This window comes from Gopherus evgoodei, chromosome 2 (genome assembly GCF_007399415.2).
Source record: "Gopherus evgoodei ecotype Sinaloan lineage chromosome 2, rGopEvg1_v1.p, whole genome shotgun sequence".
NCBI classification, from domain to species: domain Eukaryota; kingdom Metazoa; phylum Chordata; order Testudines; family Testudinidae; genus Gopherus; species Gopherus evgoodei.
Window position 1 is genome coordinate 18,899,551 of NC_044323.1, and position 25,225 is coordinate 18,924,775.

Here is a 25,225-nt window from a genome sequence, read left to right on the forward strand (position 1 = left end):
CTGTGCACGCCCCTGCACCTGAGAGACAGAAGTTACACCAAATAAGTCCTAGTACAAGATCTAAGCTACTGCTTCAGGGATATTTACGCATATAGGTGAGTTAATCTTTGCTTAGCTTTTGGCAGGTTTGGGGCATCTACAGGCACTGTGTACTGTCACACTGGGCTGTACAAAGAGATGTAACATGAAGTCATGCTTCCAGTCGCAGAACGGTGGGCACCTTCACAAAGCACAACAGGAAGCATCACATGGGGGAGCAAAACATAGGCAGGGCACTGATGGATAAGGAGGTACACAGGAGCCCATGGACTATGTCTACACTACACAGCAGTGTCAGTGGCATGCAGTGTACATGTAGCTATATGCTGCAGCAAAAAGCAAGCTGCTTCCACATTGCAGTGTGTGGCTACACGTGTCAATGTAAGACTCTAGTGACAGGGAGGCTCCGGGAAAGGTTTCTGCTGACAGAGCCTTTCACTGAGGGGAGGAAATGCTCTGGCAGGGGTGAGGAAGCTGGGAAACCCACCCTCCCCCCCCCCCCCCCCCCCCGCAACAGGCAAAGGCTCCAGCAGCAGAGAGCTCCCCAAGCTCTTTCCTGCTGCTTCCCCACAACCAGAGCCTTTCCCCACTTCTGGAGTCTTTCCCTCTAGTGGGGAAAGGCAATGGCAGCAGGATAAGTACACTGCTAAAAACAGCAGCCTAGGTAGGGCAGCACAGCTTGGACGAGTAGAGTCGCCATAGGATATGTACTCACATACTTACCCACACTCTTCACACATGTCTTTACTTGCCTAAGTCATGGCTCCTAGGCTACCCTGCTATTTATACCTATTCTAGGGCACTACATGGGTAGAGGTACACTATATGCCACCAAAAGAAGAGGGCAATGTAGACATACCATAGGAGTGTAGATTAAAGGAAACATAGAACAGTGGTCTCCAAAGTGGGGTGTGCAAGAGGATCCTTGGGGGTGCACGGCAGGAGGAGTGGTTTTTTGGTTTTGGTTTTTGCTTCGGCAGTTCGGGTGGGAGTCCGAGTGGTTTGTTTTTTTTTCTTTTTGCTTTGGCAAAAATGGTAGAGCTGGTGCGGCAGGGGGTACGCGATCAAAAAAGTTTGGAGACCACTGACATAGAGGGGTCATGAATGGAGCAAGGGAGAGAGGACAAGGAAGGTGGCTGCCCAGGAAACTTCAAGCCTTTCTCTATACTGAAAAAAATCCTCCATCCCTGTATCCTCATTTCCCCACCATTTGCTATTCCTATACCCCACACTGATGGAAGTCTCACTATCACATACATCTCCTACAGATTCGTTAATATGTCGAATAGAGGAGCCATGTTTTGTGGGCCTCAGGATCTATTGCATTAGGGACCCCCTCCAATAGACCTTCTGCACCAAACTTGCTTAAACTTTTGGCACTCACTTAAGAAAAACAGGGGGAAATGTGTAACTTGAACCAGCTTCAATAGAGTCCAAACACCACCCACAATATACTACACTTTAACAAAAAATTCTACACCTTTTTAGAAACTATGGAAATGAGTACTTAAGGGATCCAGTCAGGTCCCCACTGCCAAATAATCCGTTCACCGTCATCTTACCTGATTTACACAGCTCACCCAAATTTAATATTGCTGTCTAATAAAATTGACAAATATGCCACCACAAATTACTAGAATATGAAATCATATTCTTATTCAAGGGATCAATTTTCAAATATAATCTAGTAATGTATATACCTTTGCATATATGTTCGCAAACTTTATAAGGGTGGTATGGGTCAGTATAAAATGATATGTTTCCAGTACCTAGAATGTACCTTTGACTGCAATAGTCTGCCCCTACTTCACAGTACTTATGTATGCACCATATACTCTCACACGTGGCTGGGGGAGAATGAGACAGTACAGCGTGAGAGCCCTACCAGAACCCTCTATCTATGTTGTGGCATCTGGTTGTTTCCAAGGGTGTTTGGGGCAGTAGACACCACCCATACGCTCAGTGTATTTCTGTGTTTGACTATAGGGGAGAGAGAGGAGCATGGGACAGTACTAGGGATGGCATGAAGGGGGATTTTAGGGAGGTACAAAAGGAATGTATGCCCTCTGTACACACCGTGTACTCCTACAGTTGGCTGAGGTGAGAATTAAGGGCAGTTGTAGGACAGCATGGTAGGCGGGTGGCAGGACACATCTACATACTGTGTACTCCTATACTTGACTGGTGGGAGGCATGATGCAGCAGCATGAGGGTGCGGGTGGAGTACAGAAGCACAGAGATGCAATGTGTCCTCTGTACACTATCACTTATCTGTGGAATTAAGGTTAAGAGTTGTAACAGCAGAGATGGTATTATGGGGGCACAGGTAAGCCTCCCCAGGCACACCATGCACTCCCCCACCTGGCTATAATGGATAAGGGTCATGAAGCAGTACCAGAGGAACTACAGGGTGGTGCACACAGTAAGTTGGAGTGGCACTATGGGTAAATAAGTAGGTACTACATCTCTACCTCGATATAACGCTGTCCTCGGGAGCCAAAAAATCTTACCGCGTTATAGGTGAAACCTCATTATATTGAACTTGCTTTGATCCGCCAGAGTGCACACCATCACCCCCCCGAGCGCTGCTTTACCGCATTATATCCGAATTCGTGTTATATCGGGTTGCATTATATTGAGGTAGAGATGTATTATAAATAGAGGGCAATATGAAGTGGCAGAGTGTGATATGGGGCAGTATGAGGAGAGGGAGAAATAGTATGAGAGGATGTAGTGTGGTAAAATAGGAGAATACAGAGACAGCAGTATGAAGATGGGATATATAGGGCAAGCAGGACAGTGAGGGCACTATGAGGGGGTTATAGAGTGGAACAGTGCGGGGCACTATGAGGAGATTAATGGGGAGGTAGGATGGTGGTAGGTTACAAGACAGGCAGGATGGTCTGGGGCAGTGTTAGGGGGTTCACCGGCAGGCAGGATGTGGCTGAGGAAGATTCACAGAGAGGGCTAGATAGGCAGGATACGGATGGGGATTCCAGAGCAGGCAGGATGGAGAGGAAAGGTATGAGGGGGGCTCCAGAGCAGATAGGATGAGGAGCACAGGGGAGTTCCACTGTGGGCAGAGGAGCAGGGGTGGGATGCAAAGGAGCAATATAAAAGGGGGTTCTGGAGTGGTCAGGATTGGGGGGTCAGTATGAAGGGGAAGTTCTGGGGCAGGATCAGGGTAGTATGGGGGTGATTCTGTGGCAGGCAGGGGGTTTGACAGCAGGATGGGGGGAGGGTTCCAGGGCAAGCAGGATGAAGGGTGGATGGGCTCAAGGAGGGGGGCAGGAAAAGGGTCGGTAAGAAGGAGACTTGGGGGGGAGGATGTGGGGGTGGTATGAACAGGGATTCCAAGGGGAAAAGGAGAAGGAGTGATATGAAGGAGGGTTCCAGAGGAGACAATATGGGGGGTCAGAATAAGAGGGTTCCAGGGCAGGTGGGATGGGAGGGGCTCGGGGCAAGTGGGATGAGGGGGAGGGGCATGAGGAGCATTGGGGGGCAGAACGAGGAGAGTTTCCAGGGCCGGATGGGGGGACGGTGTTACAGGGCATGAGGGGCAGGATAAAGGAGGGTTACAGGGCGGGCTGCATGGGGTGGGGGGCTCCGGGGCGGGTCACCCCCGTACGCACCGTGTACTCCCGCACTTGGCTGTGGAAGTTCTGCTCACGAATTGTCACCTCGTCCGCTTCCATCCTTCATACTCCCGCAGCCCCGGCTCGCAATGGCGGCTGCGGCCGCCGCTTCTGCTCCTGCCCCTCCTGCGGCGGGCGGGGGACCATGGCCAGCAGCAACGCCGACTGCTCCCGGGCCGCTGGCGGCGAGCGAGGCGACCGGAGCCACCGACAACCCCAGCGGCGCTCGCTACCTCCCCGGAGCTGTCACCGTCCGGCGGAGGAGGAGGGGAAGGCCCAGCCTCTCTGGCTGCGTCACGGCGCGGCGGCAACGTCCGCTGCGCCACCACTAGCCCAGCCCCGGCCAGGGGAGGGAGAAGGGCAGGGCCCAAGGGGCGTGGTCAGAACAGCCCCGAGGGCGCGCGACAATAGGGGGCGAGACCTGAATGGTCCCCAAGCGCCGATGCCAGGGAGGAAGGCGGAGCTAGTACGAGCCCAGGGGGCGGGGCTAAGAGGAAGGCGTGGCTAGCACTACCCCGAGATGAGGGGCGGGGGCGGGGGCGGTGCTGACCTATAAGTGGAGCGGGGCCAAAACAGCCCCCGGGGCGGGGCTAGGTGAGGAGGCTGCGCCAATTCGGAAAAGAGGGGCTGGGAAAGGCGGAGCTAAACTATAAAAGCTCTGCGCAGGCGCGAGCGGAGACAGTTGCAGGGGAGAGGAAAGGGCACAGTCAGCAGGGTGGTCTATAGTCTCTGGCTGTTGACAAGGTTGTATCTGATGAAGTGGGGTCTAGCCCGGGAAAGCTTATGCCCAAGTAAACTTGTTAGTCTCTGAGGTGACACAAGGCCGCCTTTGTTTTATGTAATGTAAAGGATGTGGCTAAGATGCGTGATTACAGTCCTGAAAGTTGTGACTTTGAGTCTCACTGAAATACCACCTCCAATTTACCCTGCTATAGGCGCTGACTCTGTGGGTGCTCAGAGTCTGGAGCACCCATGGAGAAAAATTGGTGGGTGCTCTGTACCCACTGGCAGTGCCCCACTGTGCCCCATTTCAGCCTCTCTTTGCTGAAAACCGAACACCCTTTCTTAGCCCCCTTTCAAGGATTGGTAGCAAATTCCAAGGAAAGGAGCTACAAGATAACCTGAGAACAGCAAATATGTTAAAAAGAGAAGGCTCTGAAAGATAGGTGAGTCCTGAGTTATTCCTTCACTGCTATTTACATGTAAAAATGAATCCCTAGCTACTGTTAACTAGTGAACGTAAGAATGGCCATACTGGGTCAGACCAAAGGTCCATGTAGCCCAGTATCCTGTCTGCTGACAGCGGCCATTGCCAGGTGCCCCAGAGGGAGTGAACCTAACAGGTAATGATCAAGTGATCTCTCTCCTGCCATCCATCTCCACCCTCTGACAAACAGAGGCTAGGGGCACCATTCCTTACCCATTCTGGGTAGTAGCCATTCATTGACTTAACCTCCATGAATTTATCTAGTTCTCTTTTAAACCCTGTTATAGTCCTAGCCTTCACAACCTCCTCAGGCAAGGAGTTCCACAGGTTGACTGTAGGCTGTGTGAAGAAGAACTTCCTTTTATTTGTGTTAAACCTGCTGCCTATTAATTTCATTCGGTGGCCCCTAAGTGCAAATGTTATAATAAAATCTCACTGTCAGCTCCCTACAGATCTAGTTGCTTTCAGGAGAGTAGTACTGGAAAGTATATTCTTCACTGGTTGGAGTTTCACCTCATTCTGTATACTGAGGACTTGAATATGCTGCAGACTATAACCTGCAAGATGGAGCTACAGATGATGAAAGTCATCAGAGCTCTTAGGTCTATCAATCATTTAATCCTTGCCACAGCCATCCAGTTCATGTACTTGAATACCAGATATGAACTAGATACAGAGCTTGCATATACACACTACATGTGTTCCTCATAAGATCCTTTAATGCTCTGTCAGATATGGATCAGGTTAGCTTAAAGTATTTTACACACAGTACCACTTGGGAGGTAGAACTACTGTTCCAACTTTGGAAAAGAATCTGTTATCTTCCCATCAGAAGGTGTGATGGACTACATCCCAAAGCTGCTACTGGTGTTGATCCATAACTTAGAAGAGCAAGGAATGGATCTTCCTGCTGTAGGATTTTCTTGGCTGGCTGTGCAGCTCTGTCATCCACGCCATTCACTTGTGGGCAATGTGGGCTGCTAGTAATATCATCAAAATCATATTTTGTTCAGAATGACTTAAATTCTGTTGCAGTGAACTGTGATCCATTGTCCACCACTGTTACCCAGGGTTTTTCTGAACCCAAAGCTCTTGGTAATTTTATTCTTTGGGAGGCAGTGGCAGGAAATAAATCAATGGGGACATGGCAGTCCAGATGATAGATAGTTGATGTTTGTCTGCTTGCAAAAGTGCTTTCACTCAAAGCTTCTACTTTATTTATTCTCCAGCACTTACACACTTCTGCAACAGATTAGTAGAGCACCCCCAAATTCACATTTACCCCATGTCTTGAGAAGGTCTCAATTGGATAACTGTAGATGTCCAATGGTTGGCTTTCCATCTGCAGCGGAACTTGAGAGGTATTCAAGTGTCCGCTGATCCCAGATTTCTTCCTCTTTTTATACCCAATTTGTTAGTATTACATAGCTTGTTCATAAACAAAAAAACCTTACTGAGCAGAAGCTGTGTGTGGAATTTTCCATCTTTTAACCAGCTATTTCATATAGCAGTAGTTAACTTTCCATCTTGCAAAACCGCATGCTTCAGAGAAAAGCTCAAGTCAGGAAGGCAGAGGGTCACAGTTACTCCTTGTGGTCACTGACTTCCCCCATCCAATCCTGGTCTGTTAGTTGTGCTAAGGCTTCAGAAACCCTTAATTTTAGCTGCTTTTAGCAATAGCATTAACAATTGGTATTCCAGCTATGGGAGTGGTTTAGACACGTTACTGGATTAACAAAATTTCCTCCTTACATCACTAGTTGTTCTGGAATACCAAAGTGAGCAAAAATGCACTTCAGTTTCTCAATAACACTGTGACATGTTATGTCTTTCAAGTACATTATTTCTACATACCTGGAAAACAGTCCACTATGAGCAGGTAATGATGTCCTCTGAATTCACATAAATCTGCAGCTACTGTCTTCCAAGGTCTCTCTGGTAGGAGTGTTTGTACACTATATGGTTCAGCATTGTCTCTTAAGTTGATTGTACTGGATCTCCTTTCAAAATTCCAATACCATAAAATCCTCCTCCAAGTTCTTCTACCTTCCTCACTAGGACCATCATGGCTGCTACACTGCACCTGAGAAGGTTGTTGATCTTTGATCACATGCACATACCTAGCTTTTGTCATTGTAAGTTGTTTCTGTGGTGAACTGGTCCATGCTGTTCAGAATACCTCCAGGGCTAGTCAGAGCTGTGTCAGCTGGGAGGAATTGAAGGTAATTGTATGTCCCTTCTGAGATGACTGTGATGTCAGTACCTGAGTCAATTTTACAGTCAACAATCTTACCATGAATATTCAATTTCACTCTCCAGCCAGGTTCTGTGTCATCACAAGTGATAGATCCTAGAGACAATGGCTCTTGATTGTCCATAATAAAAGTCAACCTCCTGACTGCTTTGGTGTGGCAAACAGCTGCAAAATGCCCATATTTTGTGCATTACACCAGGCACCTCTGGTTGGACATGCATCATCTCTTAGGATATGATTTTTTCCACACCTTGTGTATGTGGGCTGGAATTTGTCCATTTTAGTCTAGTAGTTTTCTCTCCTTGCTTCAGGGGTTTTATGATGACTTTTAGCACTTATACTTCATCTGTTAACAGCTTTTAAGCTAGTATCTTGTTTTTCAAGTTTGGCAAGTTACTCTTGGTTTTGCTATCTCACCAGCTCAGACTACTTTGCTATTTCAATAGCTGGGGCTAGGGTTAAATCTCTCTTTCATTGGAGCTGCTGTGAAAGGTTTTTATCTGTTAACCCAATAAACAGCCTGTCTCTGATATTTGCATTCCCCAAATCAGTTTTCAGCCAATGTATTCAGAGCTCTTATAAAACATTCAACATTTTCCCCAGATTCTTGAATTCTCAGTTAAAAACATGCTCTTTCATAAACCACATTTCTCTAAGATATAAAATATGCATCAGACATAGCCAGAACCCTTTCATAATCACCTTTGTGATTCTCTTCAGTAAAATCAAAGTATTTAAATATATGAACTGCTTGCTTTCCTATAGCATAAATTAAAGATACCTGTATATCACTAGTTTATGGAGTTTGTTTGCAATTCAAAATCTTGCAAAATATTATTTCTAGTCTGTGCATTGCGAAAGTTTGTCAAAGCTGAAGTTCTCTGGGGCATTGAAGAGTAGCATGTTGAGATCCTGCAACCTTTGTTGCTGTTTTTCCTTCTGTTTTCCCTCTTTGTTGCTGTTTTCCTGCTGTTTTTGTTATTAGTTTACTTCTGACATCATGTTATGTACTTCTTTCCCAGATATGGACTGGCTTCAAAGCAGGTTTATACACACCATATGTGTTCATCATAAGATCGTTTAATGTTTTGCCAGATATGGTTCAGGTTAACTTAAATAAGGTATTTTACAAACAGTGCCACCTTTGGCTGAACAATATAACACAGTTTAACATTCCATTACATCTTTGTCCAACTAGGTTTGATAATTGCAACACATTCTGTTTGCAACACAGAAGCTTCAGTTGCTACAAATGCTTCCTTCTGACTGATTAATGAAGTAGGTTGTTGTGTGCACATTTTGTATCTCTGTTTAACTAAAGACCATCACGGAATTTATGTAATGTTGTAGGGAAATTTGGGGTTACAGATACAACAGAATAGGGAACTCCAAATCAGCCATTCCTAGTTACAATACACCCAGGATTTTTATGTGTAGGCTGCCAGCATGCCGAGCAAGGAGAAAAAAACTAAATTTTACTTGTCCAGACCAGTATTTTGATCATCCAGCTATGCCAGTCCAAAGGACTTTATTTATAAAATGATGTGGTTCCAAGGGAGAAGCCATGATCTTATGGGGCCCCATCAGTGGAAATGGGAGGCACGTGCAATTCCTTGCAACTGTTAGCAAGAGTGCCTCGGTGGAACAAGCAAGGGCTCCTTCCTCAATTTTTCTTAGGGCATCTCATGTAAGATGAAGTCTGAGATTCTCCTTCCTAACAAGTGAGCGTTTCCAAATTTGATGCTTAGGAGACAGTAGGTAGCATTAAAGCTCAGTAATAAGGGAAGGGTAATAGGGGAGAATAGTGATCAGTCTGGAACAAATAAAAATCGAGAAGGAAAAAGTAAAGGGAAAGTGAACAAATAATGGTGTAATAGTTTGATCCCCAGTGTTTCATACAGTAGCTTTACTATGTCTCTTTAACATCTCTCCCCCACATTGGGCTGAGCCCTGTACCACAGCATTACAAGATCTCCATTTTCTCTTGACTGCTCTTTGACAATTGGTAACTCTCATAAATTCACAGACGTGTTGAGGAAATGATGTTTAATAAATTGATGCTTTCTGAAATGAGATTTGCTACACAAAAGATTTTTAGTCACCCAAAGTCTGTCACAGGCGAGTGGACAAACTGCAGGCCTACGCAACTTCTAATGTGGCCTTGGCAATGTTGCTTAGAGCTGCAAGGAAAATATTTACACGTATCACTGTCCAGGACTAACAGTGAGCAGGAGCTGAGCGTTTGCACTCTAAATTACACACAAATGCCACACCTTGGGCTCAATCTTCCAGTGCTCTCTGGCTGGTTTGCACTACTCCCGTGCTGCAAAGCAGCCATAACACCTGCTTAAATGCCCCTTGGAAGATTCCCATCCCTAGGAGAATCCTCAGGTAGTACAGTACCACAGTAGCAGCTCATACTCCACCAAACCACCTTCTGGCACAAGGGGATGTAGCTAGTGAAAAGGGGGCATCTCTAGAGCCTCTTGAGGATATGCATAGCTGGTGTAAGTCAGAGAAACCTTCGAGCGGTTCTGTCTTGTAGCAGGGACCACACTGGTTCCCCCAAGCCCCAGATTTTGGGGGCCACAAGATGGCCTTCTTTGTCCCTACCATCTTTAGTTTGTGCCAGACATAGCCTTGCCAGTCCTGCAAATCTGCACCACTAACTCTGGCCTCTTTTTAAATTTATTTTTGCAGTAACCATTCAGGAAAATACCTTAATCTTGCTGTGGTCAGAGTTAAGGTTCTGTGTTTGAACACAATTTTGAGTACCTGGGTGAGTGCATTGCTATATGTCAGACGAGGACTTTATTGTGGAGGTGAGGAGCCTGAGAGTTCCTTTGGGTAGAATGATGTTGAGGTAGACTCATAGACTTTAAGGTCAGAAGGGACCATTATGATCATCTAATCTGACCTCCTGCACAATGCAAGCCACAGAATCTCACCCATCCACCCCTGTAACAAACCCCTAACCTATGTCTGAGTTACTGAAGTCCTCAGATTGTGGTTTGAAGACCTCAAGCTGCAGAGAATCCTCCAGCAAGTGACCTGGGACACACACTGCAGAGGAAGGCAAAAAACCTCCAGGGACTCTGCCAATCTGCTCTGGAGGAAAATTCCTTCCCGATCCCAAATATGGCGATCAGTTAAACCCTGAGCATGTGGGCAAGACTCACCAGCCAGTACCCAGGAAAGAATTATCTGTAGTAACTCAGATCCCACTCCATCTAACATCCTATCACAGACCACTGGGCATACTTATCTGCTGATAATCAAAGATCAATAGCCAAATTAATTGCCAAAATTAGGCTATTCCATCATACCATCCCCTCCATAAACTTATCAAGTTTAGTCTTAAAGCCAGATATGTCTTTTGCCCCCACTACTCCCCTTGGAAGGCTGTTCCAGAACTTCACTCCTCTAATGGTTAGAAACCTTCGTCTGATTTCAAGTCTAAATTTCCTAGTGTCCAGTGTATATCCATTTGTTCGTGTCCACGTCGGTACTAAGCTTAAATAATTCCTCTTCCTCCCTAATATTTATCCCTCTCATATACTTATAAAGAGCAATCATATCTCCCCTCAGCCTTCTTTTGGCTAAGCTAAACAAGCCAAGCTCTTTGAGTCTCCTTTCATAAGATAGGTTTTCCATTCCTCGGATCATCCTAGTAGCCCTTCTCTGTACCTGTTCCAGTTTGAATTCATCTTTCTTAAACATGGGAGACCAGAACTGCACGCAGTATTCCAGATGAGGTCTCGCCAGTGCCTTGTATAACGGTACTAACACCTCCTTATCTTTGCTGGAAATACCTCGCCTGATCCATTCCAAAACTGCATTAGCTTTTTTAACGGCCATATCACATTGGCGGCTCCTAGCCATCCTGTGATCAACCAATACTCCGAGGTCCTTCTCCTCCTCCATTACTTCCAACTGATGTGTCCCCAATTTATCACCAAAATTCTTGTTATTAATCCCTAAATGCATGACCTTGCACTTTTCACTATTAAATTTAATCCTATTACTTCAGTTTACAAGGTCATCCAGATCTTCCTGTATGATATCCCAGTCCTTCTCTGTGTTAGCAATACCTCCCAGCTTTGTGTCATCCGCAAACTTTATTAGCACATTCCCACTTTTTGTGCCAAGGTCAGTAATAAAAAGTGTTAAGGAAAGTGAATGAAGGTTGTTTTAATTAGTGATTTGTCGCAGTTTTTAATGATTGTGTTGGTAGATTTGCACTTGAGTAACCTTACATCTAAATTTAGGAAGTTTTTGTTTGGGGAAAATTACATAGCATTGCACTGGTCCGTGGTACATTACACAACACATACACAAACATGTATGGCCCAGAGAAACTAATATCTACTCAACCAATCATGATGCATAGGATGACAGTTCAGGCAGGTGAAAGAGCAGCATTATCATCAGTGAGTCTAAGAAAACTGAATAAAATTAGTGAATGTTAACTAAACCGGGGCAACTATCACAAATTTCTACAAGCATTTGCTTTAACGGAAAAAAAAATTGTTTTGCTTATGCTTGTGTTCCTTTTGTATTCATGCATCAATTAGGAGGCAGGATCAAATTCTTACCTTGTAATGACCATGCTGACCACATGCAAGTTATTTCCCCCATCATGAAGGTATAGTCTAATAATGTGACAATTTTCTCTTTTAAAGCTTTTCTCATTTTCATTTTAACACTGGAAACAGGACTATGCACAAAGCAGAGTCTTGTTTTCAGCTTAAAATTTGAACCTTATACTATATATTTTGCCTAGGCAAAGAGGATTATGCACCATCCTTTCCAGTTGTTTCCTGCATAGTTTTGTATTACCCATACAATAAGGTTACATGGATGTCTCACAAACATCCATGTAACCTAATGAGTTCAGTTTTCTGTGTTTCTCAATTTAGAAGATAGCAACATAGATCTACAATTTACAAGACAAAGTATTAATCCAAAAGACATTATAAATTATAGATGACAAAACTGCCCTCTGGTCATTTTACTGATTCACAGCTAGATTTGTAACATCATTACTCTTAAGAGGCTTTAAAGTGTTGGTATTATCATTTTACACCCCATCAACTCTTGCAGATATTGATAGATTAGACATTTATATCCATGGAGGAGTCACCCAGTCTTGTGAGATCCCTTTGTAACTCTTTGTAGTTTGCTTTGGATTTAACTATTGTCAGTAATTGAATGTCATCTACAAATTTTCTCACCTCACTGTTTATCCCTTTTTCTGAATCATTTGTCAGTATGTTCAACAGCACTGATCCCAGTACATATCCCTGAAGGACCCCACTATTTACCTCTCTCCTCTGTGAAAACTGACCATTCATTTCTACCCTTTGTTTCCTATATTTTAACCAGCTACTTATCCATGAGAGGACCTTCCCTCTTATCTCATGACTGCTTACTTTGCTTAACAGGCTTTGGTGAGGGACCTTGTCAAAGGCTTTATGAAAGTCCAAGTACACTATAACCACTGGAAAACCCTTGTTTGTTGACCACCCCTAAGAATTCTAATAGATTGGTGAGGCATGATTTCCCTGTAGAAAAGCCATGTTGACTCTTCCCCAACATATCATATATGTGTGTATATATGTGTGTACAATTCTGTTCTTTACTATAGTTTCAACAAATTTGTCCAGTACTGACTAGACTTATTGGCCTGTACTTGCCAGAATCACCTTTGGAGCCCTTTTAAAACAATAGTGTTACATTAACTTTCTGCTAGTCATCTGGTACAGAAGTTGATTTAAGCTATAGGTTACATACCACAATTAGAAGTTCTGCAATTTCATATTTGAGTTCCATGGATGAATACCATCTGGTCCCAGTGACTTATTACTGTTGAATTTACCAACTTATTCCAAAACCGTCTCTATTGATACAACAGTCTGGGACAGTTTCTCAGATTTGGCACCTAAAAAGAATGGCTCAGGTGAGGGAATTTCCCTCAAATCCTCTGCAGAGAAGACCCATGCAAATAACTCACTTAGCTTCTCTGTGATAGTGCTGTCTTCCTTGAGTGCTCCTTTCGCACCCAGATCTTCCAGTGGGCCTTATAAATTTTTTGGCTGGCTTCCTGCTTCTGATGTACTTAAGAAATTTTTCTGTTAGTTTTTTGTCTTTTGCTAGTTGCTTTTCAAATTCTTTTTTGGCCTGTCTAATTATACTTTTATAGTTGACTTGATAGAGTTTATATTCCTTTCTATTTTCCTGCATAGGATTTGACTTCCAATTTTTTAAAAATGTCTTTTTGTCCCTAACCACCTCTTTTACTCTGTTGTTTAGTCATGGTGGCATTTTTTGATCCTCTTACTGTAGGCAGGTATGTGTGTTTGTTTATTTATATATTTATTTATCTACTTATTTGGGATATACATTAAGTTTGAGCCTCTATTATAGTGTTTTTTAAGTTTCCATGCAGCTTACAGGCATTTCACTCTTGTGATTGTTCCTTTTAATTTCCGTTTAACTAAACTTTTCATTTTTGTATAGTTCCCCTTTTTGAAGCTAGACGCTACTGTGGTGAATTTCCTTGGTATTCCCTCTCCCCCACCCGTATGAGAATGTTAAATATAATTACATTATGGTCACTTATTGCTGAGTGGTTCAGCTACATTCACCTTTTTGACCAGAAGTGGTGCACCACTTAGGACTAAATCAAGAATTGTGAGTTTGGGACTAGCTGCTCGAAGAAGTAGTCATTAATGGTGTCTAGAAATTTTATCTCTGCATCTCGTCTTGAGGTGAAATGTTTCCAATATGGGGATATTTGAAATCCCCCATTATTAGTGAGTTTTCTGTTTTTGTAGCCTCTCTAATTTCTCTAATCTAATCTAATTTAACAATCAGCATCACCATTCGGGGCAGGTGGTCCATAATATATTCTTACTGCTGTACTCTTATTCTTCAAGCATGGAATTTCTATCCATAGAGATTTGGTGGTACTGTTTGATTCATTTAAGATTTTTACTGTATTTGACTCTATACTTGCACATCTAATGCTGCTCCCCGACCAGCACAACCTACTCTGTCATTCCTATATATTTTATACCCTGATATTACCATGTCCCATTGATTATCATCATTCCACCAAGTTTCTGTGACACCTATTATATCAATACCTCATTTAACACCAGGCACTCAAGTTCACTCAAGTTAGTATTTAGACTTCTTGCATTTGTATACAAGCACTTATAAAAATATGTCAATATTTAGTTGTCTGCCTTTATGTGATGTAATTGAGGGATTCTTTTTCTTTTGCCAACACTTTATCAGTTTCTATACTTTCCTCTTTACTAATATACAGAGAATCCCCTTTAATAAATCCTTCCCCAAGGGAGGTCTGAACCATGTGCCCCTCTGCATCTGTTGGCTTTCCTAATAAAATTCCTTCCCAGCTCCTAATAAACCTAAATCCAAACACCATCATCTCATCCATGCATTGAGACCTTGAAGTTCTGCCTGTCTAATTGGCCCTGCACATGGAACTGGAAGCATTTCAGGGAATGCTATGATGGAGGCCCTGGACTTTAATCTCTTTCCTGGCAGTGTAAATTTTGTCTCTGGGTCCTCTCTCCCACTTTTCCCTATGTCATTGGTACCTACACATACCATGACCACCTGCTCCTCTATAGCACTGCATAAATGTCTTGAGGAGTCCACAACCTTTGCACCTGGTAGGCAATTCACCATGCAGTTCTCCCAGTCACCACAAACTCACCTACCTATATTTCTAATAATAGAATTGCCTATTAATATTACATATCTCTTCCCAATACCTGGAGTTCCCTAAGTCAGAGGGATATCCACAATGGGAGAGCATACCATAGCATCATCTGGAAAGAGGGTCCCAACTATAGGACCATTTCCCTACACTCCAGCTTGATGTTCTCTTTCCTTGAGATGTTCATCCTCCTCAACAGGACAGAGGCTGTCAGACTGGGGATGGGACTCTGTACTATGTCCCGGAAAGTATTGTCTATGTATCTCTCTGTCTCCTTTAGCTTCTTCAGTTCAGCCACTCTGGTCTCAAGAGCCCATGCTTAGTCTCTGAGGGCCATGAGTTGCTTGCACTGAATGCACACACATGCCACCTGCCCACAAGCCTAGTAAAGAATACATGGTACATTCAGTGCAATAAACTGGATAGTCCCCACTCTGCTGCTGGACTTCTGCCTGCATTAATTTTACCCTTTGTATGGATTGTGCCAGCCCTTTCTCAGACTCAAAGTGCAGAGTTTGGTCTGGAGATCAGAGGCCTAGCAAATAGTAATTAGCTAAGAGAAAGCTGGGGTAAACAGATAATCTTGTTTTGCTAAAATAGGCCTGGTAAGCAAATTGCCAGGTATTGGAGCTAAGAACTAAATAATTGTGTCTTATTCAGAGTTGCAAATTGAACAAAGGATCCCTGTTCCTATTGTGTCAGTCTCTTCCATAAGGAACATTCTTTCCACAGATCCAACCCTGAGTTTATGAAAAGTTGGCACATGTCAGTATAAGATATGGCATCCTTCCACCTCCCTTCCCAAGGACCAATGCCTGCCTTAAGAAATGAAGGAGACAATCTGTATTGTCATATACTATCACTACTTCTTTGCTTTAACCCCTAGGAATGTATCTGTTGGACAATCAAAGGAGTTGCTCCATTCCTATGGACCCCAAATCAGAATTCAACATATATATTTTATACTAATAATATTTCATCAAAGTATTAATTAAATGTTAACTTGCTAACTTGAGACCATGGGCGGAGACATTATGTAACCTTTTAACCATTGGCTAATGTGCTATCTTGTCTTGCTGCAAAACCTATCCTGGGGTGTGGAACTGCCTACTCCGTCACTTTCCCCCACCCATGGAAAATCTATATATAGTATTGTAATCAATTGATTGACAGTATCTCTGAGCCTAATAAGCAAGGTGATACTCCGCCAGCGCTGTGTGTAATAAACTCCTATGCTTGACCTCTACATGGTGTGGATTTATGTCCTTCACTCTTGCAGGGTTTTCATCTTTGTTTGTTTGTTTGTTTGTTTGTTTTGTGTGTATTTTCTCCCCTTTTGGGGGTTCATTGGTCTAAGTTTAGAGAATCTTTAGTAGGTGTATCTGGCTCGTATGCTTCCTCTCTAAAATCCCTTGTGAAACTCCCATGTCCTGCTTCTTCTGTTCATTAGCTCCTCAAGCATGCCTCAAAGGTTGCAAAGTGGGACACAAGCCTACAGTAATAGCCAGCAAGTTCCAGGAAAGCCCATACCCATTCCTTGATTGTGAGAACTGGGGTCCTCCTCAGGGCCTCTGTCTGATCTTGCACGGGTTGAATCTGGCCAGGCCCTACAGGATGCCTCAGGTACTGGTTTCCTGTATCCCAAACTTACATTTTTTTGGATTTACCTGAAATCCAGCTTTTTAATGACTGCATCACAGAGGCCATGTGAACTGAAGGTGATGGCCAATTTGTGCTAAACATAACTATGTCATCCAGATAGGCTGCCAAAACTGGCTGTGGTGGCACAGGACTTGATCCACAAGCCTCTGGGAAGTAGCCAAGGCCCCAAGCAACCTGAAGGGCATGGCTATAAACTGAAAAAGTCCTAGAAGCTTGGCAAATGCCATTGTTTCTTTTGAGTCTGGAGCAAGAGGCATTTGTCAGGACCCTCTTGTTAAATCAAGTGTCGCATTATTTAGCCTTCCCAAGGAATTCAATGACACATGACATTGGCTTGGCAACAAATTGTTACACTGCATAAAGTATCCTGAAGTCCCTGTAAAATAAGTCCATCTGGGTGAAAAATAGGACTAACTCCCCAGCAATGGCTTCAGCAGTTATTGAGTGGAAGGGAACTGCCTCAGGGAGAGGATTGTGTAATCCACTACAACCAGGATATACTGGTGCCCCTGTGGGCACTACTATTTTCCAGTGGTCCTACTATTTCCATCTCGACCTGTTCAGATGGTGTATTTACACTTGTAAGGGGACCAAGGGAGACTGGAAGTGTCCTTTAGGTGGTACCTGCTGCCACTCAGGGCAGGACAAACAAAAGTTCATCACTTCTTTGTGGACTTCTAGCCAAAAAAATCTGGGCCAGCATCCTCTTTAGGGTTTTAGCTTTGCCCAGCAAGGGGGCTTGAGCATGGCAGCCCTAGCATCTCTTTCCAGGTGCTTTGGGGCACCTGGAGCTGGAGGCATACCTCTCCCATCTGGATGGTGGTCTCCACCTGATACAGTAAGTCATTTTGGAACTCAATGTGGGGAAATTGGGAGGCCTGAGCCTCCTGGCAATTACTCCATTAACCATTGAAAACCAGGTGTACACCTGTGTAAGCGTGTAATCTCCTTGTTATTCCTGGACCAAATAAAAGGACCTGGCTAACAGCACTGTGTCAATGTCGGGAAGAAGGTTATCGCAAAGTGGTCCTGTTGAGCAGCTAGCCAGCTTGTCAGCTGCCAGGGCTGTTTGCCGCCAAGTCTTCCCAGCTCTTTGACTCTTCTTTGGTCATGAGAGGCCATCACAGAGGTTGGAGTCCACAACTAGGAAGATGGCAGACAGGAAGAGTGATGTGATGTCTGGCTCTCTGAGCGGTAAGGTAATAGCAAGAAGTGTTGCCAGTCCACCCCAATTATTACTTCTGATGGCAATGTGGGGTTTGCACTGCCAAAGCATTCCAGCTTTGTCCCCTATGTTCAAATAAACTCAGGCCATGAGGGAGGTATGAGTGTCCCTGTGGACAGAGGTCACATGCACCAGGCCATTTTCCAATAGCTCTCTAGGATCCAATAGGGTCTCCCAGACTATGTTTGCGAGCACCCTGAGTCTATTAGCCCTAACTCTGTTCAGCCCCCTAGGGCTACTGAAGCTACAAATGCGCAGCAGATGTTCTCATCTGTTCTGCCTGAGAGACCCCAGCACTCCACAAACCACACTTAGTGAAATCACACTCCATGGCAGCTGGCAAAACCTCTAGCTAGTGTTTGAACAACATAGACTCTACAATTTTGGCTGAAGAGAGGAACACCGGCAGCAGCCAGAGGGTAGCCCAGTTCTTAAGTCACTGAGAAACAGCCCAGGGTCATGCCCCAGGTGAAAAAGTTTCAGTGCTGGTAAGTCCCAGTGATAGCCCTAGTCACTCAAGGATGGTGGCTTTCAGGTTATCATACTCCTTGGTGGCTTCATCATCTAAGGCCTTGTAAGCTGCCTGAGCTTCCTCAGACATAAAAGGAGCTAGCTGTGCAGTCAGATACTCTTCTCCCACTAAGCAGCAAGGGCTACTTTCTGAAATGTAATGAGGTTTGCCTTAGGATCATCCCAGCTTAGAAGGACTATAGTTGATGCTAGTTCTAGTGGAATGCTAAACTGTGTTAGATTGTTCAGCTAGTAGGTGGAATTGTGTGTAACATACCTTCTTTAAGCTAACCTCAGGCATACCTGGTAATACATTAAAGGTCCCACTAGAGATGTGTCCTTGGTGAGATTAACAATCCCTCAGACAGGGGCTAGGGTGTCCCTATTCTGGGATACTCTCTCCTCATCGGCCACTTCCCTGACCCAGTGATTGCTACATTGAGTTTAAAACAAATACAATTTATTAAACAGCAACAGTAAACAAATAAGAGAAAATTGAAGAAGTTAAAGGGTCCAGGAACCCTGCACTGTGGGCATGGGGAAGGCCATAAACAATAGTCTCTGGGACTCAAGAAAATTTATTCTGTCCCTTACACATCCCAGGCCTTCTTCCCAGGACCTGGCTGTGATGCAGTGATAGTGAGGGTGAGACACCTGCTCTGGGGTTGGCTACACACCCTCAAGCTCTTTTCCCCACTATGAGGCCTCCCATTGGGGTCATGTCCCTCCCTCTCCACTCTGCCCCACCCCCGAGTCTGGCTTCCAAGGCCCTCTTGTCTGGCAAGGTCTCTCTGTGCTAAGGGTCCCCTCCTCGCTCTCCACTCTCAGCTCCAGTATTACTTATGGCTTGGCCAGCCTTTCGCTATCCTGGATCTGGCCTCACAGCTACCCGCTGCAGCTCAGCCCTTGCTTATCACCAGCATGGCTGATCTCCACTGTTCCTGCTCCCAGCTCCTGCTCTGTCCCCAGCTCAGTTCTGCCTTTAGGCTGTTTCTCTGGCCCCTCTGATTCTAGCCTGCTGCCCTTTCCCCAGGTTAGCTCTGGCCTGCTGCAATCCCTTGGACTCTGGTCTACTCTGCCCCAGGTCACACAGAGGATAGGCTCTTGGGCTTAACTCCCTGACTGGCCTGCCAACCTTGTCAATCCAGCTGACTTGAAATATTGCCCTCTCCCCATTGGACCTAGAACCTTTCAGTCTCAGAATTGGGAGAGACAACAAATAAGGGGTCAACAGCCCTCTTACATATACCACCCCCTGCCTTATTCTCTAAGTTGTGGCTACCTGCTTAGAGCAAGGCAGCCCATGCCATAACCTTCTGTCAGTCTCTAAACAGTTAAATAAAAAACTCAAAAGCTGTTCCAGGAAATGAACAAAAGGCAAGCACTTAGCTACACCACTTGAAAGCAAGTCCCTAGAGTTCTAAACTAGCCATGAAATGCTGCTACTCCTCTAAACCAGTCTCACCAGCTCTGCAGCAGTGAGGAGCAGGCAAGCCTTCTTAACTGAGCCTGCTGGCTCCTGATTGGTCAGCTTCTCCTCCTGGCCCTTTTAGGCTGTGGAGGACTAACTCTCTTTGGTAGCTTGGCCTGAGAAGGGGTGAGTCAGGTCACTGATCCCTCCAGCAGGAGACACAAAAGGCCTGATAGCTTAAGGGACCATTTCAGATAATTTTCTTGGGCTCTGGATCACCTGCCAGTCAGGACCAGATCTATGTGATCTGTGCTCAGTCTGATGCTGCTTGGATGGGTCTTGGAAGGCCTCTGAATTCTGAGGCATCCTAGGAGATTTCCTTAGAGCCCTGAAGGTCAGTCTCAGCCTGAATATAGTCCCACCTAGTGTGTATTGCAGTAGCCAGCACACTGCACAAAAGAACTGGCAGCGGAAATTATATCCAAGATCTTGAGGGCAAACACCCTGTTCTTAGAAAACAGATAGGATCTCAGCTTTCAGGACCTTATCCAAAATGCAGTAAACTGCATGGAACTCAATTTATCTACCTCAAAACAGGGAAAGTCTGAGTTGACCTACCTACCTAAAATATGAATTTGAAGCTGTAAAGGTTTCTAAATACTTCAAACATAATCCTTAGACTCACTGAACAACTTCTTTTTAAAAAGCTGAGAAGACAAAAGAAAAAGAAGCAGTATGAATGCCATTGTATCTGTTGTGAAAATGAAATGTAATTTAAATGTAACAGAATCTCAATCCCCATCTCCTCTTCCAGGAGGTTTAGATGTCTCCTCTCTAATACATTCTATTTGCCATCACTAAACATATTGTATTAAATGATTTAATCTGATGATTTTTGAAATTTATAGCATGCTTTTTGAAATAGTGTAATGTTTTTCAGGAATGTTCCTGATTTCCAGTGCATGCTATGATTCTTCTCTTTACCATCAATAATGCTATCTGCAGAAATCTATCTTTATATAAATTAAATATGACATCCTCCCTAATTTGCAGTAGAGAGAGATTTTAGGAAGTGATGTTAATGTGAATTATACTGGAGATATGTTTAAAAACGTGTATCCAATAATTTACAAGTTTAGAACATTTCGAGATATGCCTTGAGTGGGGTAGTATGAATATTGCAGAGTTAGTTGTGGGAAGTCTTCATTTTGTATTACTCTAATTTCTTTAATGTTAAATATGTTGATTATAGTAGTTTGGTATTCATGGAAGATTTAATCTGCATACAGGCTTTATTCCAAGTTTCATCAGTCCAGTTCTTTAACCTGTCCTAAATTTTCTTTAATTGTTCTTAAGCTTGTTTCTATCTACATGTTAAGTTCTCAGTCCCCTCCATGCCAGTCTTCAATGTGGGGCATTTCTTGTCTCCATGACAACTAGAGGCAGATTACATTTTCCAGGTGAGTCTTTGGAAGACCTCTCCAGAATTCTCTGCCTCCAAGCAGCACACACGGTAGACTCCAATATCCCTTTGGATCAGAGCTTTCACAGCATTTTAAGAGATTTTTAAGTAAATGTCTCTCTGTCTCTTCACTGTCTTAAAGGTTTTTCTCCTCAGATTGAAACTATTAAAAAAATCTATTGGCTTTCTGAGGCAGGTTTGAAGGACAACACCTCTCCTTTCCTCTCCCTTCCTTAGACACGGCTGACACAGACAACTGGCCACAGCCAGCATATGGGCAAGGGCCATGCTGAGACAGTTGAGCAGGCTGCATCAAAGTTCCCTCACTGAGATGAGGCCAGAATCAGTTGTATGGAACCATGGATACATTTTTAAAGCCTCCTCCTCCTCCCCACCATATCTCTCAGAGGCAAAGTCCCCTCAAAGAAACCAAGAGGAAGATTATCCTGCTCCTAGAGAGCCTGTAGGCAAGAAGGCCGCAAAGCATCCCCACTTCTCACAAGCTGTTTTATCTGGAAGACCTCAACTGCCAATGAAAAGTGCCAGCTCATGCAACCTTTCTGATACCGATGAGTCATTTTTCTCCGGTGGCTCTGGCTCACGCTGCACCAGAAGTCAGTCTGGACACAGGAAAAGGGAACTTGCTGTGAAGTGATTGATATCCCCTTCTCTGGGATATGGGCCTATCTCCTCTGCTCTTCCAGCCTCCAGGGGTCCTACAAGAGGTCACAGAGAGACAACTCTTTTCCTTACGGAGACATGTAAACTGTCTTTTCAATCTCCCCCACCTCCCCAAAGATCCCTTTCCCCTTTCTCTCAGGGATTTGGCCCAAGGAGTGGTGAAGGATCTTGCTCACAATCAACTCTAAAAGGAGCAGTACAAAGTCTTAAAACCTCTTACGAGAATCTCCTCTCTAAATCCTCTAAAGAGAAGGAGAAATTTTTAAAGCTGGAGCTTTGACCAAGATACCACAGACTCTCAATTAAGCTTCCAAGAATTAAACATGAATGTAGAGGGGAGGGATCCTAAATTCATAGGTGCTTCTGTTTTTAGAAAATGAAAGACACCAAGAAACCTTGCAAAGTAGACGTGCTCTGTAATTCTTCACCTGGTTTGAGGATGTGATTAAGGTGGAGTGGGAATTTCCTATCAAGACCTACTTGTACCTAAGAACTAAAAAGGTCTTCATTATTCTGGCTAAGGTTGAGCCTGCTGCAATCTCCTCAGTAAAGGGCATAGTCATACCAGCTGAGGGAGTAATTCCTTTCAGACCCATAGACAGGAGTCTAAGATCATCACTCAGACTAAACTTGGACACAGAAGCCTCAGTCATGAGTATTTATTTATTTGGCGTATGCAATCTGGTCAAGCCAAGCCAAGCCACAGCATTCTTATCAACAATGTTCAAGGCATGAAGTCCTTCAAGAAGTTGAGTCATTTTGCCATCCTCAAGAATGTGCATCATGGATTGTGGCTGCCCACATTGACATAGTAGACCTCTCTAAAATGCCACAGAAATTCTGCTGCAGCACAAATTCCATGTCTGGTGCAAAACCAGTTGAGAAGGCCTTCACAGTAAATCAAACCTTGGTTGACATTGAGTGGGGTCTGAGACAAGATAATTATTTTTCACTTTCTCTGTGGACCATGAAGCTCAACACATGTCCTCTAGTATAAATCCCTCACCTGGTAAACTTATTCACAACTGGCGCCATGAAGGCAGACGACCAAGTGGTGGATTAAAAAAGTCTTTAATTAATGGTAGATATGGCATACCACGCAATTTCATTATGAACTTTGCTATGCTTTCCTGTCTGCGAAAACTGTGTGGAGCAATATTGCAGAGAACCAATAACCATGGTAGAGGAGTAGATTTAAGTGTGCCTGAAATAATATGCTTGGTGGAAGTAAGTTGTACGTTGATCATCCTTCTGTGAGATGAGTGAGCCCATACTGAAGCGCAGTACTCCGCTGCTGAATAACAGTGCCAAGGCTGAAGTGCGTAATGTTTGGCCATTGGCACCCCATGTTGTTCCGGCCTGTTTTCCTAACAGGTTTTTGTGCGTTTTGACCTTAGTCGCTGTCTTTGTAAGATGGTCATGATATGTGGGAGTTCTATCCAACATGATGCATAGATAGACTGGGTATGAATCATCCTTTATTCGCTGATCATTGAGAACGATATTCAGCTCTCTGTCTGCTTGTGCATGATGTAAGTGGAAGACACTCGACATAGTCTTATTTCCACTTGGTATCAGGCACCAAAGATGACAATAATTGGCCATAGCAGCCATATCTGCATTCAAAACACCCTCAAATATGTCAAAGGAGTGTGACTGAGTGCCGAGGCATATACCATCTGCATAAACAAACTTGTGAGATCTGGTATATGGTAGGTCATTCAAATATAAGTTGAATGACATTGGAGATAGTAGTGATCCTTTCAGGAGGCCATTCTTTTGATGCCTCCAAGCACTTCTTCTATCACCAATATGCACATGGAAATGGCAGTTTCTCAAAAACAGAGCTATTGCACAAACAAACCAACCTGGCATAGTTCTAGACAATTTCACCAAAAGGTCAGTGTGCCAAACCATATCGTATGCCACGGTCAGGTCAAGAAAAACTGAGTCAGTCTTCAGCTTATCTTGGATCCATTTTCAATTAAAGTTGTAAGTGCCAGTACTTGATCACATGTACTACAACCATGATGAAACCAACTTGCTCTGGTGCCAGCATGCCTTCCACAGATGGTGAAATTCTTTGTAAAATCAGATGCTCAAGCACCTTGAAGCAGACACTTAGAAGTGAAATTGGTCTGTAGCTCAAAGGCAAATGTAGATATTTCCCAGGTTTGAGCAAGGTAATGACGTTTGGTTGGTGCCAGATTCTAGGCAGTTGGATTCCAGCAGAACTCTTGAAAAACTGAACAAACCATTCCTGAGCAGAAAGACCTAGATGTTTAATAAATTCAGGTGCAATTCTATCATATCCAGCAGCTGTACACATTTTTAAATCATTCAGCACTTTATCCAATTCCACACTAGTGAATAGCTCCATCTTACTATCGGCTGGATTACTCCTTCGGAAACACTGCCATTCACCATATACCTGTTGTTTTACAAGTCTGTCAACAAGAGCTTTGGCAGCCTTCAACGGATGACTGTCAGCATGATTTGGAGTAAAGTCAAGCACCACTGTCGCTTCCTCCCATCTAGCCCAGTGAGTGGCAACCAATGAATCTATAAGATGGTCCGCAATCTCTGGATCACTTGACTGTTCATATTGCCTCAGCAAATCTGCACAATCCTCATTCAAACATGGAATGCACACTGATCAGAAGCCATGTGAAACTGTTGCACTTGCAGCTTTAATAATGGCACAACAGAAACAATGGTTTGCATCTCCCACAGAGATGATGGGGTTTCTAATGCTCCATTCTAAGTACTCTGTAAAGGAGCCCCAATTTGCCTTCCGGAAGTTCTATCTACGCTTTGGTACACTCTTTATAATTGGAAGTCGCATCCCCATCTGAATCAATGATGGACGATGTTGGCTATCACTGAGCACAGTGCACACCACTGGCTGTGGGTGATTGGTCCATGACCCTAAGCAGTGTGGTACCTTCCATTCAGGAATAGGGAATAGGGCTACTAGGTCACGTCATTTGCCAGTGCAAGATAATTAGTTGTTGCCCACTCCAACAATTGTTCACCATTTAGGTCTGCAGTTGCATAATCCCACTCGCTATGATGACTATTAAAGTCACCAACATATACTGTCAGATACTTAAGCCTTGGGAGAACTTGTGGACCCATTTTTCACCAGGTGGCTTACATGTATTTGCAATTTGAAATCCACCAAATTCAATCATGTCACAAAAGGGTGAAGATTCAACATGGACAGCATTCAATATATCACTACAGTTGCATGTGGCTCAGTCATGATTTGCATGAAGATTGTGACTTAGTAGATCAAAACCAATTATCTTAAACAATTGTGCTTCACTCAGCATGATGTGAGTTTCTTGTAGACAAATAACATCAGCTAGAACTTCCTTTGCCAGAAC

General features: G+C 44.0%; 1 protein-coding gene across 3 annotated transcripts in view; it reads right to left on the reverse strand.

Annotated features, from left to right (window-relative positions):
• LMBR1 (limb development membrane protein 1) overlaps positions 1 to 4,037 on the reverse strand; it is a 146,812-nt gene extending 142,775 nt beyond the window's left edge. Inside the window, exon 1 of one of the 3 annotated variants that reach the window (XM_030550097.1) lies at positions 3,672 to 4,031. In XM_030550097.1, coding sequence (XP_030405957.1) covers positions 3,672 to 3,734 — 63 coding nt within the window. In that variant the 5' untranslated portion in view covers positions 3,735 to 4,031. Of the gene's footprint in view, positions 1 to 3,671 lie in introns of all 3 variants that reach the window. The other 2 variants (XM_030550100.1, XM_030550098.1) reach the window with 2 other exon arrangements.
• Between the last annotated feature and the right edge of the window lie 21,188 nt (positions 4,038 to 25,225).